Source organism: Gallus gallus, chromosome 9 (assembly GCF_016699485.2).
Source record: "Gallus gallus isolate bGalGal1 chromosome 9, bGalGal1.mat.broiler.GRCg7b, whole genome shotgun sequence".
NCBI classification, from domain to species: Eukaryota; Metazoa; Chordata; class Aves; order Galliformes; family Phasianidae; genus Gallus; species Gallus gallus.
This window is the reverse complement of record NC_052540.1, coordinates 172964-187651: the sequence shown is the minus strand read 5'-3', so window position 1 is coordinate 187651 and position 14688 is coordinate 172964. Positions and strand designations below refer to the sequence as shown.

The following is a 14688-nucleotide window of genomic DNA, read 5'->3' as shown; positions in this document are numbered from 1 at the left end:
CCAAGTATTCTGTGGAATTCACTGAAAATCTTTGTTTCCTAAGACGTGCTGCTTTTTTTTTCTCCTGCATCCTGGCTGAAAGTATGGATGACCTAGATTTTTATTTTGATTGATGGGACTGTATGAATATCAAGGATCAGAAAGGGCTGTCTTAAGAGGCTTTGTTTCTGCAGATTGTTTTTAGTTACAGTAGCTCTGTTTTTCATATGCTATTAAAGAAACTTGAATGAGTAACCTGGGCTTGGGGCTTTCTTCTAATTGCATCCTTTTATATTTTAATGAAAAGGAATTTCTGAATAAGGTTTGATAAAGGTAAAATACAGCTAAATGCTTCCTGGACTTGAAAATCATGCCAATTCAGTTGTGGTCTTGTAAATGGAGAAAGCTTATAATTACATATTCTGAAGATATATAAACTACCAGATCTCATCACTTTTTTTTTTTTTTTTCCATGAGTTGTCAGAGAGGTAATGTTCAGAACTGTCTTTTGCCCACACAGCAAGGTTGTGCCTGGCCAGGGCTTTCCTCTTCATGGGAGAAGTGAGAAACCATGGTCCAATTTTACATGGAACTTTTGTTTGCATCATTTCTATTATTTTCATCTTGATATTAATAGTTTGGAAGGAGAGAATTGTGTGTACCTGTCTGTAAATTGGTGACTTCAGTTCAGGGTTTGGAACTTTGGGATTTGTTACAAGGCTGACTACAGCCTTTTACTGTAGCTGGTGGAGAACTGTTGAAAATGTGCAAGGCCCATTTCTACATATCCACATCTGTGTGGAAGTGTGTGTATTCACCTTTATAAATGAGGAAGCTTAAGGTTGTAGTTTCCTTCTGTAAATGTAAGCTGTACATTGAGTCTATGCTTATTCTTGAGAGGTCTTACAGGTTTGCTTTGTGTCTACTTAAGTGCTCTTCTAAACCTTTAATCTTCTATGTTACTGCCCTGCAGTTCACATTTTCTCAGATGCGCTTTGCCTGCATTTGGCAAGGTCAGCAATAATGTCAGGTAAGCAGCTACTGAACGTATTTAGTGTTGAGAATCCACAGACTACTCCGAGCTGCTGTTTTAAGTGATTAAAGACTGTGTTCTGTCAGAAGTTCTCCTAAATACTCCATCATTGTTGGCAGAGGAGCAGAATGTAGATAGCTCTGTAAATTTCTGTGTTGTTTTAAGAGCTCCATCGCAGAATGCTTGCTGTGACAACAGTTTGCGCTTTGCTGTGTGGCAGCATTTTAGACTACCGTCTGCTTTTCACCCATTCTTAATCTCAGGACCAGTTTGTTCAAATGCGAGACTGATGCCTATTTCTGCCTGCTAATTTCTTTGCTGGTCAGAGATTTGTTTGAGAGATGTTTTGTCATGCTTACAGTTAGTGTGATGTCTTCAAAGAAGCAGTTTATCATTTTAGAGGGTGATGCAAATGCCATCTCAGTGGCTGATTTTTAAAGGAGCATTCTTTCTGAGAAATCTGGCTTACTCAAGGTCCCAACTGTTTCTCATCAGGCTGTTCCCCTTAGCAATCTTAGGGTGTCATCTTGTAAGTCTTGTAAATAGTCATTGTGGTGGGCTGAGGATTCCCATGCTACTGCTGTGTCTATCCTTTTTGGATGTGCTTAACCCAGGCAGCTGGAGTTACTAGACAAGCATTTTCCAAACTTGCACGAACATTTTATTTCTCAGGAAAATGAAGGAGAGCCCTACAGGAGTAGTGCTGGGTGCTAAAGAACCACTGTCAAAGCGTATGCTTACAGTATCTTCCTTTTTCCCTGGTAACCATGTACAGTGCTCTGGTGGGAATAGTGGTACAGATCTATGCAGTATATTTAATTTTTTATATATATGTTTCCCACACAGTATGATTGTGAGTGTCTGAGAAAGTGTTTTTGATATGGAATGTGCAGGGGTTGGCTGTGGATCAGAACTTGTGGGCCACTTTGAATCAGAGAGTTATGTGTTGGGGTCCCTACAGCTTAGGCTGACGGCGTCGTGGTGGTGAATTGATATACTTGGTATTCTGAAGACTGTGAAAATGATATTTTGGTACAACCAAAATGTAGTTGGGCTAACCTAGTGTAAGTCTTGGTATGGAAAATCAGTTATCTGTTAAAAGCTCCTCTGAGGGGCAGTGGACTGGTACTTGTGTTTGGCTGAGGATGATTCTGCCTTCTTCAAACAGAAGCTACCAGAAGGCAGTCAGAGGCTGGGAAAACAGAGCTTCTATTTTAAGTAGTAACACTGCTCTTGCGGGACCTATCTTGCATCTCTTGTGGGCAGTTGCTTTGAAACTGGAAATTGGAACACCTCAAACTGTGTTTATTACAGCCATCTTTTTCATTTGTTTATTCTTGGATTTGAAAAAGTGTTCTAGGCATGATTAAGTGACTATAAAATAATCACACGTGCCTGCAGGGATAGCTGTGTGAAATGTGAACGGCTGTTTGATGGGGTGGAAGAGAGGGAATTCTATCTCCAATGGAACACCAAGAAGCCCATCAGCCTGGTGCCAAAAGCCTACTTCTGCCTCTTGTTCTTACTGCCCTGTCATTCTAAGGGATGAACAGCACATCCAAAGTGTACGCAGTCACATTTGCCATCTCTTACTGGGCAGTTCTGGACTTGAGTTTTCTGCAGGAGTCATGTTTTGTTCTTCGCATACATCTTTGCCTCGGTTTTCACCTGAAGGATTCTGTGAGAGCAGATGAGCTTTTAGAGGGCTGTTCCTGTTACGCTTTGCCTCTGTACGTTTTCAATCCAATCAGTTGACCTACTTGGTGTGGTACTCTGTGATAAACAGATATTCTTTCAAATATAGTGTGAAACTTTCAGGTGTAATCTTCAGGTCAGGACTTTCATCGATGAATTATGTAATCTTTGAAGTGTTTTGTTTAGCATCATTCACGCACCGAGGGAAGAGGCTCCTGACTCCTGGTGCTGCAGTTCTTGAGCTGCAAGATAGGCTCTCTGTGGCCTGGAAATGGGATGCCTGTTCTTTAGGTTGTGGAATCTGGCAGGGAATTTTGAGCAGGTTTAGGTGAGGGTGAAAGGGAGCTGGGAGCAGTGCCCTGTTTCAGTGTTCCCCTTCAGGAGGTAATCTGAGGAATGTAGTAGGCAGGCAAGTTTTTCAGAGTGATGGAGGCTGAAAATGAAAGCTCCTCAAACGTTGTTTGGGAATGAAGTTGTGTTCTGGGAAGAGTGGTTTTCAGTATTGTAGCTTTTGTAGAGTCAGGTGGAAATATAATGTAGATATGTAGGGAAGAAATGAAGCTATAATAAAGACTTTATCTTAGAATTTTTTTGTCCATTTGCACTTGTTTTTTGTTACAACAAAAGGTACAAATGCATAGCACTGAAGTTTTCTAATGAATTTTGTAACTTCTGGTCTAAACCCTAGAGGTGGACTATATTATAGGAAATCAAGTATGCCTGTTGCATTTGGCTAGAAGTAATCAGACTAAGAGGGTTGTTTAATGTTTCAAACCTTGCTGTTGCTACTCACAGCACTGACAATGAATCTGTTTCAGCACTGCTGTCAGGAACTCCTCCAAAACTGCACTCTAGATGCCAACTTGTGAGGTGTAGTACTGTCACACCGATGGTTGCAGGCTGTAAGCAGGATAAGGGGAGAGGCACCTTCCATCAGACTAACTGATGTAGCTGGAGAGCAGGAGGCACTTGAGTATTGTTCACAAAGATCTCAAGGTCTGAGTGGTGACCTTTAGGCTCAGCACAGTAGTTGAATGCTTAGGTTGTTCAGATTTTAACTTGTTACTTATCTGTTGGACAACTGCAGAGGAGAGATGGTTGTAAGGGAGAGAAATATAGTAGGCAGAGTAGGGAGAAATAGTCACACCGTGCCCTTTGGGAGTGTAGGGGAGTTAAGAGTCAGCTATAATTTGGGCTTGAGAGAAGCGTGTGCCATAAAATCAGCAGTGCTACTGAGTTTGTGATGCTTAATATTTGGTATTTGATTTTTGTTCTACAATTGTGTTTCATATTGATCAGAGTCAGCATTAAAAATAGTTCCCTTTCCTTTCAAAACAGGCTCATTTTTAGCTTGCAGCACGAAACTGCATTCCTTCAGGTTATCTCCTTGTTAGAGGTCAACATTTCTAGCAGCATTCAAAGGATAGAACTCCATTTACATGTATTTGCCTACCGGCTGATTAAAATGGTTTTAGTATGTATGCTGTTCTGCTAGTGCTCACCTGATGATTGAAATATATTGGGATTTATTTTTTTCCTCTGTTGGGAAAGGAAAGGTAGCAGGAGGGCTAGCTGGTGAAATTGCAAACATGCTTCCAACACGCGTTGTCTGAAACATCCAGTAATTATCCCCCAGACATAGAATGGGAAAGTTTTAGTATTCGTGAACTGTGAATTTGTTTTGTTTTAGTGATTGCTTACTGTCTCTCCTTTGAAAAAGGAAATGGAGGCATGCCTAATGCATACAGAGGCCAGTACACTCGGTCAGCTGATGGATGTTTGGAGCTAAAAATTGAGGCTATACTTCAATGCAGGAAAGATTTGAGGCTGCTATCTAATAAATAGTAGCCATGTCAAGTGAACAGATTTTGTCGATCTTTTGGTGATTGCTGGCCTAAGTTAATGGGGACAGTGTGGTACACTGTTAATGTGCACGTCTCTGAGAGCAGGTAAGCAGGGGCTTGAAGATCATTTTAAGATATTTTCCTGTGCTGAATGAATCTTAAGTTTTCTCTGTGTGAATGACTTGTGGCAGACAACATTATCTTGATAATGAATGGTGGTTTTAAAATAGGAGGAGGAACAGAGTGACCTATGTGTTTGATGGTTTGGGTCAGGTGTTTGAAGCAACAGCAGTGCTTCTGGTATGTGAGTCTTGTAGCTCAAGAAGGGCCATTCTCCATCACAGAATAGAGGGTCTGTTTCAAGGAGTCCGTGTTCAGGTGCAACCGTTTTTCTCCATGCCTCTTCAGATAATTCTTTACTTTTGCAACCTAGTTTAAATAGAGGAGAAGTGTTCCAAAGCTAAAATGCCGATGATACGGAGCACTGATAATCGCTTCTGTGGCGGTTTTTCTATTTAAAAAGCTAATCTAAAAAAGCTGGCTAAGCTCTCATCTGCTGCTGACCTCAAGCATATGCAATTTGAGATGTGTCATTCTCAAGGTTGAGTAGGCAATTTTTCAGTTGACTAATGTTCTCATCCAACTTGGAGCATGATTGCCAGTGCAAAGGATGAGACAAGAAAACAGACTTGAGAGGTGGGAAAAGCAGCATCTCCTGGTTTGTCGGTGAACCTAGAGATCTGAAAGGAAGATAAGTTGAAACTAGACAAAGGTGCTCAAATGATTCTAGCCTTTTATATCAGACTGGTGAGTTGACTGGGTTAGACTCTTCTATTGGCAGCAAAAATTGATTGAGAAGACTCTTCAGTCACACACACAAAGGCAACAAGTGCTGGAAACTGAGATAGGTTCAGAGCAGGAGTAAGGTATGGATATTTCTAATGATAGATGTGGGTCATTGAAACAGCTCCCTTTTCTGTGTGGTACTTTCATTGGCAAGAAAACATGACAAGGTAAGTTGCTTCTTCAAACGGGATACTTTAGGTAGGAGTTTAAGGGTTTCTGCGGTGTGATGTGGAGAAGGCTGATGAAGTGATTGCTTTTAGCATTATCTATGTCCTGTATTGCTGTAACTGTAGCAATTTGCTAATTTCTACAGCACTAATTTTATACAGTGTCTGACAGTACAGAATGAAGATTGGGAACAACCATGGTTTTGGGGTTTCCTTGTGTTTGTTTAGTTTGTGCTGTGTTAATTGTGTAACGGTTTCTAAGTGTTAAAACACAAAGTTGAGTAACAGTAAGTACATTTATGTGCTATATTGTTCTTTACTGTAAAATTATCTTGTTTTTCAATTGAGGTTAGAAAGATTGAAATCTCACTTCTCAGCTTGATCCTTACCTTCAAAAATAAGCTGATTTCAGTGATATACAGCAGTTGGCAGGAGCTTTTAGTACTTTATTGGACATTTAACAGATGTTCAAGCTTTAGTACTATCCACTGTAGACATTAATCAGCGAAATAATGATGGGCATTTTAACATGTAAAATTTGTAATTAATTCCTGTTGATTATTTTGCATCTGACCATTGAAGTGGGAGAGGAGGAAGAAGGGGAAAGGAAGAGAAGGTGGAAGCTGGAGAAAGCACAGATGTCAGAACCTTAGCCCGACAGTGGGTTTCTGACTCAGGTCCACCTATGTTGGCTTTTGCTTCCATGATACCACAACTTAGAAACTGTCCTGAGCTTGCAGCAGGCAGTTTTTAATGTAGCTGTCTCCTTGTATCTGCTGCAGATATTCCAGCCTTTTTGGTATTTACATTTTGGGTTTTTGAAAACCCTACCAGACAGATATCCTGCTTCATCCAAATGCTCTGCTTTTGGTAGATAAATGTTCTGATCTCACAACACATTGCGTTGGATGCTTCTCCTGTATACTTAATCCTTTAAAAATCTTTTGTAATTATTCCATATTGGAACTAAATGTGCTGGCTTAAAGTTTCTTGGACTGTTTTTCCTTTTGTCATTGTTCACCTCATGTTGAATATTATTCTCTGGGTGGGAACATCTTAAATATGGTTACCTACTCTGTTTTCAGAACACACAAGATAACAAAATACAGAGATTGTTCATTTTGTTCTCTCCTCTGTCATTCCTCATCAAGTCATTCTAGCTTGTTCCAAGCTATGTAGTGTTGCTTTGCAAGAAGGTGGTTTCCAGGACTTCCTATAACATTTTAAAAACTACTTCTGTTTGTGTTCAATTAAAAATGTGGATAAGGAAGTCTCGCTGGGGATTGGTGTACTCATGTTGTTTTCACATGATCTCTTTTGCAGAAGAGATGCTGCTATCAGGGCTTGATGGGAATGCTTTAGAGGTCTGTTCTTTCTCAGCTGGGAAGTGAACTCATGCCTGTTCAGAGAGTCCCAAATGAGAGTAAACTCCATGGCATGTTGAACTAGAATGCTAATTTTCTCACTACTCACATGTCTTATAGTGTTTGTTACTGCTTCTTGTTTGCCCAAAGTGGGTTAGATCTGGCTTTAAGAATCAGAACAAAAGTGCTTTCATATAACGTTGGCAATTTAGTTCACTTTGTAACTTCTATCCAACTGCATTTGGATTGAAATTATCTTTTTATATACTTCTGAAATACTGTAGACAATCATTCTGTGCTCATGTACCCACTAAACTAGCATAGGCTGCACCTTAAAAGTGCTGTTTGTAGCAGATTAATTGAACAGATTATTTCTGTGTTGCTGTGTTTTAAAAGATAGTTAGAGTTGATAAACCTCACCTTGTAACTTTTGTTCCCCTTTCCAACAGTTTGGAAGCAGAAAATAAGTATTTCTGTTTTTTCAATTTCTACGTAGTTTTATAACTTCAAAGTGAATTATCACAGGATTGAATTGATGGAACTGTATTCTGATTGATTTACAAAGCAGAAAGAGATGGAGCAAGCTGATGTAGCACTTAAGGAAGAAGTATTTACAAGAGGTTAGTTCGGACATCTTCACATTTTTTGGCAGTCTACATATCCTTCATGACTATTTTTCACATAAATATTTTCCTTTCATTGCAGTAAATGTAGGCATATATATCATGTATCAGACTGTAAATCCATGCATTAAAATTAATTGTAATTCAAATTATTAAATGAGTTTGAATGTAAAATATAAGATTTTGATACACAGAATATTAAAAAAGACAGAAAAGAGCACATAAAATCCCACCTCAGAAGTATCTTACAACTTCTTTCATATGGAAACTTCATGGTTGGTTTTTTTCTTCCTGTGTAGAATCATAGAATGGATTGGATTGGAGAGCCAATGGAAACACTGATCTTACATGCATATATTCTTTTCTTCTGAAGCTGCTCATGCTCCACTGCTGCCTGACAGCATGTTGGTAAATTACCTGAGAGCTTGGAAGTCTTTTGGGAAGTCTGTATGTCTTTCTCTTCTGGATCATGGTGTTCACGCAGGTGATGCCCAGAGTCACTACAGGCTTAGTTGTTCTTTTGAAATTCTCTTTGTAATTGTTCTTGCTGCTCTTTCCTTCCTCTTTCTTTCAAGGACCTGTTCATATTAAAAAGTGGGAGCAGTGTACATGATACTTGAAAGTAAAGTGGATATCCAGTTTTGGACTGCACATCTCTGATGTTTCTTAGTTACCTCACTTCGAAGGTTAAGAACTTCATTACTCTTTCTTCTTGGATGAGTCTCCTATCTTCTTGGATCAGAAGTCAGTCAAGTTCAGACTTGCTAGAGATGATGTTTTTATTTAAGGGAGTTATTCTCAGGTGCTTCAGGTTGTGTGGTTCTCCAAGTACCTCAAAGATCAAGATAATACATAGCACTTCTTTGCTTTCTATGGTGAGTAGTTCCTGATTGGGAAAATCTCTATGAAACATAAAATGAAGTTGTATAATTATTTTGCATAATGAACCAAATAAAATTCTACTGCTCAACTTTGGATTACAGCATTCTAGGAATATTTTTTGTTTCCATATTTTCCTGGGTTTTTTTTTTTGTTTGTTTGTTTTTTGCCTGTATAATTAGGCTCATTTTTATTAGTAGCAAATTTGAAGAGATGCATAACTTGAGAGTACCAAGACACAGTGCATGCAAACTTGGTGATCTTTTCCAAGTCCTAGGTGTGACAGTTTTAGGTCTGGTTATGAGTTTGAAGATACTTAATTATATGTTGAAACTCCTTGAACTTGTGTTGGGTTTGTCTCAGACAAGTATCTCAGTTTCTTGTCTACCCATTGTGACCTTTCTGAGGAACTTTACGAGCTGTGATGGAGAAACTCATCTGAATCCTATACGTGTTGGGACTGTGACTTCTCTAAACCTCTAAATTATAGAGCTTGGCTGTCTTCATGCCACTTCTTAAAGGGACCTCAAATCAAATTCTGATAGCTAATACTTATTATGTATTAAATGAGTATGGAGTTAGCAAGCTGTTCTATTGTGGAGTTAGTACAGGAGGCACAAAAGGGTCTTGTGATATCTGAAATAATGTGTACAATCACCTGAGCAGGGCATTAAAATGTCACCAGAAACAGATTGCTTGGCACTTCAGTGCATCTAGTCTCAGGATTCTTTGGAGTGCTTTGCAAGTGCTTTCTCTTTTGCTTCTCGTGGGCATGTGACATGATGCAGCTAGCCTTTCTGATGACTTCAAGCTGAGTAGTGATCACAAGTCCTGGTGTGGCCAAAGCAGCTTAGTACTTGGACTTAGCTCATCTGTTCTACCATTGAAATTCCTTTCAAACATCCACCGTGTTGCTTCTGCAGTTGTTTTGTAAGTACTCTTCTTTAAAAATCTTGAGAAATAACAAAGAACTAACTTTGAATTGAATCTTTAGTGTAGGAACCACTGGAGTACAGTTTGAGTTTAGTGGAGCCTTTGATTCTGGGGGGATTTCCTGCTTTGCCAGTCATCTCTTTTTGCTATTTTTTCTCAACATCCTGTTAAGAGATACAAATTCACCAAGTTTATTTGAGATGTAACATAGTAGTCCAATGTTATCTGCTGATGCTTAGCTTTGTAAAACTGTGAGCTGTAAGCAGACTTGTAGTAATAGTGTTTCACTTGACAAGTTGAGTAGCTTTCTGTCTCTACTTGTTTTAGGAGTTAGACTGGACTGCTGTTTGGAGTTCAGTCTGCTTTCAGTACTGCTTCCTTTCTGGAGCTCCAGTATCTCTAGCCAAACTTAAGAATTTACCATGCTTTCACTTGTTTATAATTCCTAGAGTTCTCTTCTGTGGCAATGTAACTGAATGCAACAGGGGAATGAGTCACATGGAGAAATACTTCAGGAAGAACTGTCAATTACCTGTCACTAATTGAGGTTTATAAAGGCTCTGTTTACACCAGTCCAGACGTTGCCTGCTTTAATGAAGTTTTTTGGAACAAGTGAATTGAGTAGAACACTTGGGTCAGCTTCTTTTTGCAGTGGAAGTTTCCAATTTAGTCTGTAAGACCTGTTAGTGGTTTGTTCATGCAAAACAAGGTGGGTCTTCAGGAACAACTGTGCTACCCTAAATCTCTTAAAATTTGCAGACGGCAAGTCAAAGTCATGTAGTGCAACAGTCATAGAATCATAGAGTAGGTTGAGTTGGATTGGAAGGGACCTTAACGATCATCTAGTTTCAACCTCCCTGCTGTAGCAGGGTTGCCACCTGCCAGAGCAGGTTGCCCAAGGCCGCATCAGACCTGGCCTTGAACACCCTCAGGGTTGAGGCATCCACAGTTTCTCTGGGCATCCTGTGCCAGTACCTCACGACTCTTTACATGTAACATCTAATCTGAGTCCTCCCCCCTCTTTGTTTAAAACCATTCCCCCTTGTCCTATTACAATTGGAATATGTAAAAAGTTGGTCTCCTTCCTGTTGTAAGCTCCCTTTCAAGCACTGAAAGGCTGCAGTGAGCTCTCCCTGGAATTTTTGCTTCTCCAAGCTAAACAAACCCGAATTCCTCACCCTTTCTTCCTAGGAGAGGTCCTCCAGCCCCCTGAACATCTTCCTAGCCCTCCTCTGACCCACTCCAACAGGTTCATGTCTTTTTTGTGCTGGGGGTCCCAGACCTGGATGCAATACTGCAGATGGCGACTCATCAGAGCAGAGCATAGAGGGATGATCCCCTCCCTCTCCCTGCTGTCAGCCCCTCTGTTGATGCAGCCCAGGGTACTGTTGGCCTTCCAAGCTGCAAGAGCACACTGCTGGCTCATGTACAGCTTCTTGTCCACTGAGACTCCCAAGTCCTCCTGAGCAGGGTTGCTCTCAATCAGTTCTTGTCTTAATATGTTGACATATCTGTAGGCATATCTGTATGTAATGTAGGCAAATTGCCTCAGCCCAAGTGCAATACTTTTCACCTCACCTTGTTGAATCTTACTAGGTTTGCATGGGCCTGCTTTTCAAGCCTGTCCAGGTCCCTTTGGATGCCATCTCTTCTTTCTGTTTTATCAACTGCACCACTCATCTTAGTGTCATCTCCAAACTTGCTGAGGATGTACTCAATTCCAATGTCTCTGTCTTTGAGAAAGATGTTAAAGAGCACTGGTCCCAAGATGGACCCCTGGGGGACACCACTCATCACCTGTCTGCCCCTGGATGTAGAGCTGCTGACCTATCTTCTGACTGCAACCATCCAACCAGTACTTCATTCACCAAATAGTCCAGCCTTCAAATTCGTATCTTTTCAATTTAGAGAGAAGAATGCGATGTGGGATTCTATCACAGGCCTTGCAGAAATCCAGGTAGATTATGTCAGTTGTTCTAACTTTGTCTAATGAAGCCATCAGTCCATCATTGAAGGCCACCAGATTGGTCAGGCTTGATCTGCCTCAGCTGAAGCTTTGCTTGCAGTGCTGGATTAGCTCCTCATCCTGTGTGTGCCTTAATGGAGTTTTCAGGAGGATCTGCTCCATTGTCTTTGCAGGCATAGACTGAAGCAACCACTGAAGTTCACAAATGATTTGAATGAACTATGTGCATACATTTATTGTTTTAGCAACTTTGTGATTTGTTGGTAAAACATTATCTTAATTTGAGCTTCCTTCTCCCCCTGGTTTTATAAAGTCCATACAGCTGAAAGCTTTCCTAGAAATGTGTCATCTTGATTTCCCAAAACCAGTCATAATGCTTTCTTTCAGATTCTCTGGATGTTCATATATATTCCATGTATTCACATATAGGGGGAAAGATACTTTAAAAAAAGGTGATGTTTAATAGTGTACAATTTTTAGTAACAATTTTCTGAGCAGTAAGGTTGCAAACCACACATTCCTGTAGGACTTGGTAGTGTGCAGAAGCAGTGTTTGCTTTCCAAAATGCTCTCCTTGTTCCTTACCATGGTACAAATACCTGTATTGCAGTTAACCCTACCCTAATGCACAGACAGGAAAGTGGTTGTGTTCCAGCTTTGTTCCCTGGATTTTGAGATACAGATGTGTGGTTTTTGTTTTTATGAAGTCTAATGAATGTATGGGCACAAAGAACCAGTCTGTCTAATTTTGTTTAGTAATGAGAACTTCTTCATGTTTGCTATGCATGTGAGATGGTGTGGGATTTTGCTTGCTTGCATAAGCTGGGATGTAACAGAATTCTGGAGTTCTGGGGTGTTTATCTGTGGGCTGTGGAAACTGTGCCCTTAAGCACCGTCCTGCAGGTGAGGCATGGAGATGTGAAAAAGTATTTGATAAGCCTTCATGGAAATAGTAAATTCTATAGATTTAAGCCCTCAGTACCTCAGCATAATTTACCAGGGTTTGTTTTTCTTTCTGGATTTACAGAGATATGAAAAATGCTGTAATTGGAAACAACAAACAAAAAGCCAACTTGATTGTTTTGGGAGCAGTTCCAAGGTATGTCCTTTGCTACTCTCCTTTTCACTGACTCACAACAGGTCTGGAATAGTGATCCTTAGATCACAGGCACCTTTTTGTTTTAATTTTGATTGTAGCTGACTGCACAGTTTTTCTAATGTAACTGAGAGACTTGAAATGTGTGTTAATCTCATGTATTACAGCACAGGCTGTTGAGTAATGCTTTTAATTTAGAATTTCACAGGGTTCCTTAAGGTAGTTTTGGAGATTTTTTTTTTTTAATGTTTAATCAAACGTTATCAGTTTAGGAATGAAATACATAATTTTTTCAACGTTGATAATATTAATGGTAGATGAAAGTGGTTGTATCTCAGTCCTGTTCTTCAGCCGATTGTCTGGTGAGTTCACGGGTTAAAATGCGTAAGGCTGTTACAAGTATAATTTAAAATGATAAATAAACATCTGAGATAATTTGATTCTCTTCTCCATCTGCTCCAATGGATTTAAAATCTTTGTTCGTGCTTTATTGCTGGGTTACTGCTTCAGCTGTTGTTAACCTTTTCTGGACCCTGATTTCAGTAGTACATGTAACAGATAACTGCAGCTACTGGATTGCTCACTAAGGCTTTCATTTCACACCTCTTCTCCTCCAGCTTGCTTTCAGCTACAACTTGCAGCAGCAGAGGAGGAAAGCTCTGAGCGTTGCATTACTTGTGCTAGCAGTATGGGACCTACCTGTGATCCTTCTGCTTAAATGGCAACTTGGTCCCCAATTGTTCTGCTTGAGGCAGCTTCTTCTCACTTGGCATTTTATTTTGATTTTTTCCCAGGGAATGTCTTCATTTACAGATTAAGTTTTGTGTCAAGGCTAGCCCTTCAGTTCCCTAAGAGTTAGCTGTGGGGAAACCCACTCTCCAAAACCTGCTGGATTATCTTCAGCTCTGACTGAAAACAAGTGGGCGAAGAGAAGACTTTCCATGATGTGTGAAGATCGAAGTGGGCATTTGATGAAGCTTGTGCAGACTTTAAAGAATACTTTATTTTTTTCCTCCAACAGACCGAAGGGATCCTTCCAACTATTATTTATTCTTTTGCTTCCAATTAAAAAAAAAAAACAAAAAAAACCCACCCACAACAAAAAACAAACAGGCTCTCCAACCTGTAAATCTAGAATTTGCCTTTTCTTAAATTTTGTAGGACTTTGTGTTCTTTCCGTTATTGAGCTTCCTCATTTTACTTGTTCTATGCCCAATAATGAAAATACACACTTTTTTTCTGTAAATATCTTCTGGCTTTCCAAGTAAATTACATGGTAACCTACTAATGCAAAGACAGGACTGTGTTTCGGAAATCTTAGAAGGTAAATGGTCATGTCTGCTTTCACTTCAGTACAAGTTATCCTCAAATGACAAGAATTCCAGTGCCAAAGCTTTTCAGACTGGGTGTATGGAGAAGAACATAAATTGAATAGGATTTTGTGAGGAAAAGACAACTCTTACTGGTAAAATGTTGCGACATTATCCACCTGTGGGTGCCTTTCTGAAGGCTGTAGAGTTTCCTCAGGGTGTTGCAGACAGACCCAAATAGATTACAGACCGTTTGTCTTGGAGAACTCCTGTTTTCTCTAGCAAGGTGATGGGAATCTGTCTTTTTTAGATGTGCCTCTTCATTCATGAAATGACCACTGAAACTAAAAGAAACTGAACAGGAAAATTGTAAATCCAGTTTGTAAGGTCAAACTTTGCCCCAATAAGCATAGATATAAAGAAGCTTTAATTCTTTGCTCTAAGTCTCCTCTGCAAAGTTAACTGTGGTTTTGCTTTTTTCGGTTAGATTGCAGTCTCCCAAGGGGAGTTAATTCTTTTCTATAATGACATGGGAATTGATAGAATGCTGCTGCTGCTGCTACTTTTTCCTGTGGTTCAACTTCTTGCTTACACATTTATTTTTTCTTCTCTGCTTCCCCAAGTGTTCCTTCAGCAAGTTTTCATGTGATCAGAAGAAATCATTTAGATCCAAAGAGCCTCTTCATGTTTCTGTCACTTAGTGCAAAAGAAAACGGTGTGTTTACATGTTAATACAGATCAATATGAGGTTTGGAAAAGCCAAGGAAGTATCTTTTGTTTGAAAGTGGGCCACGTACTAATGGCTTGTGTGAATAACACCTACTTGAACATATCAGACTGCTAGTTCATTGGAAAAAAGTGTGAAGTCCTTCAAAGATCTCCACACCTGGAAAAATGCTGGGGAAGAATAGCAGAATTGCTTTAATTGTAGGTCGGTGGCCACATGTGTTCATG

General features: G+C 39.8%; 1 protein-coding gene across 12 annotated transcripts in view; it reads left to right on the top strand.

Moving 5' to 3' along the window:
• The window catches only part of ARMC8 (armadillo repeat containing 8), a 60488-nt gene that overhangs the window by 4641 nt on the left and 41159 nt on the right, over window positions 1-14688 (top strand). For 6 of the 12 annotated variants that reach the window (XR_005862087.2, XM_015291328.4, XM_040705499.2 and 3 more), the window contains one exon: window positions 12356-12427. The exons of 3 other annotated variants lie outside the window; for them this stretch is intronic. Coding sequence is in view for 8 of the 9 variants with exons in the window: in XM_015291328.4 (XP_015146814.1) it covers window positions 12356-12427 (72 nt within the window). In the remaining variant the exon portion in view is untranslated. Of the gene's footprint in view, window positions 1-7424; window positions 7549-7850; window positions 8427-12355; window positions 12428-14688 lie in introns of all 12 variants that reach the window. 3 more of the 12 variants (XM_046898348.1, XM_046898347.1, XM_046898345.1) reach the window with 1 other exon arrangement.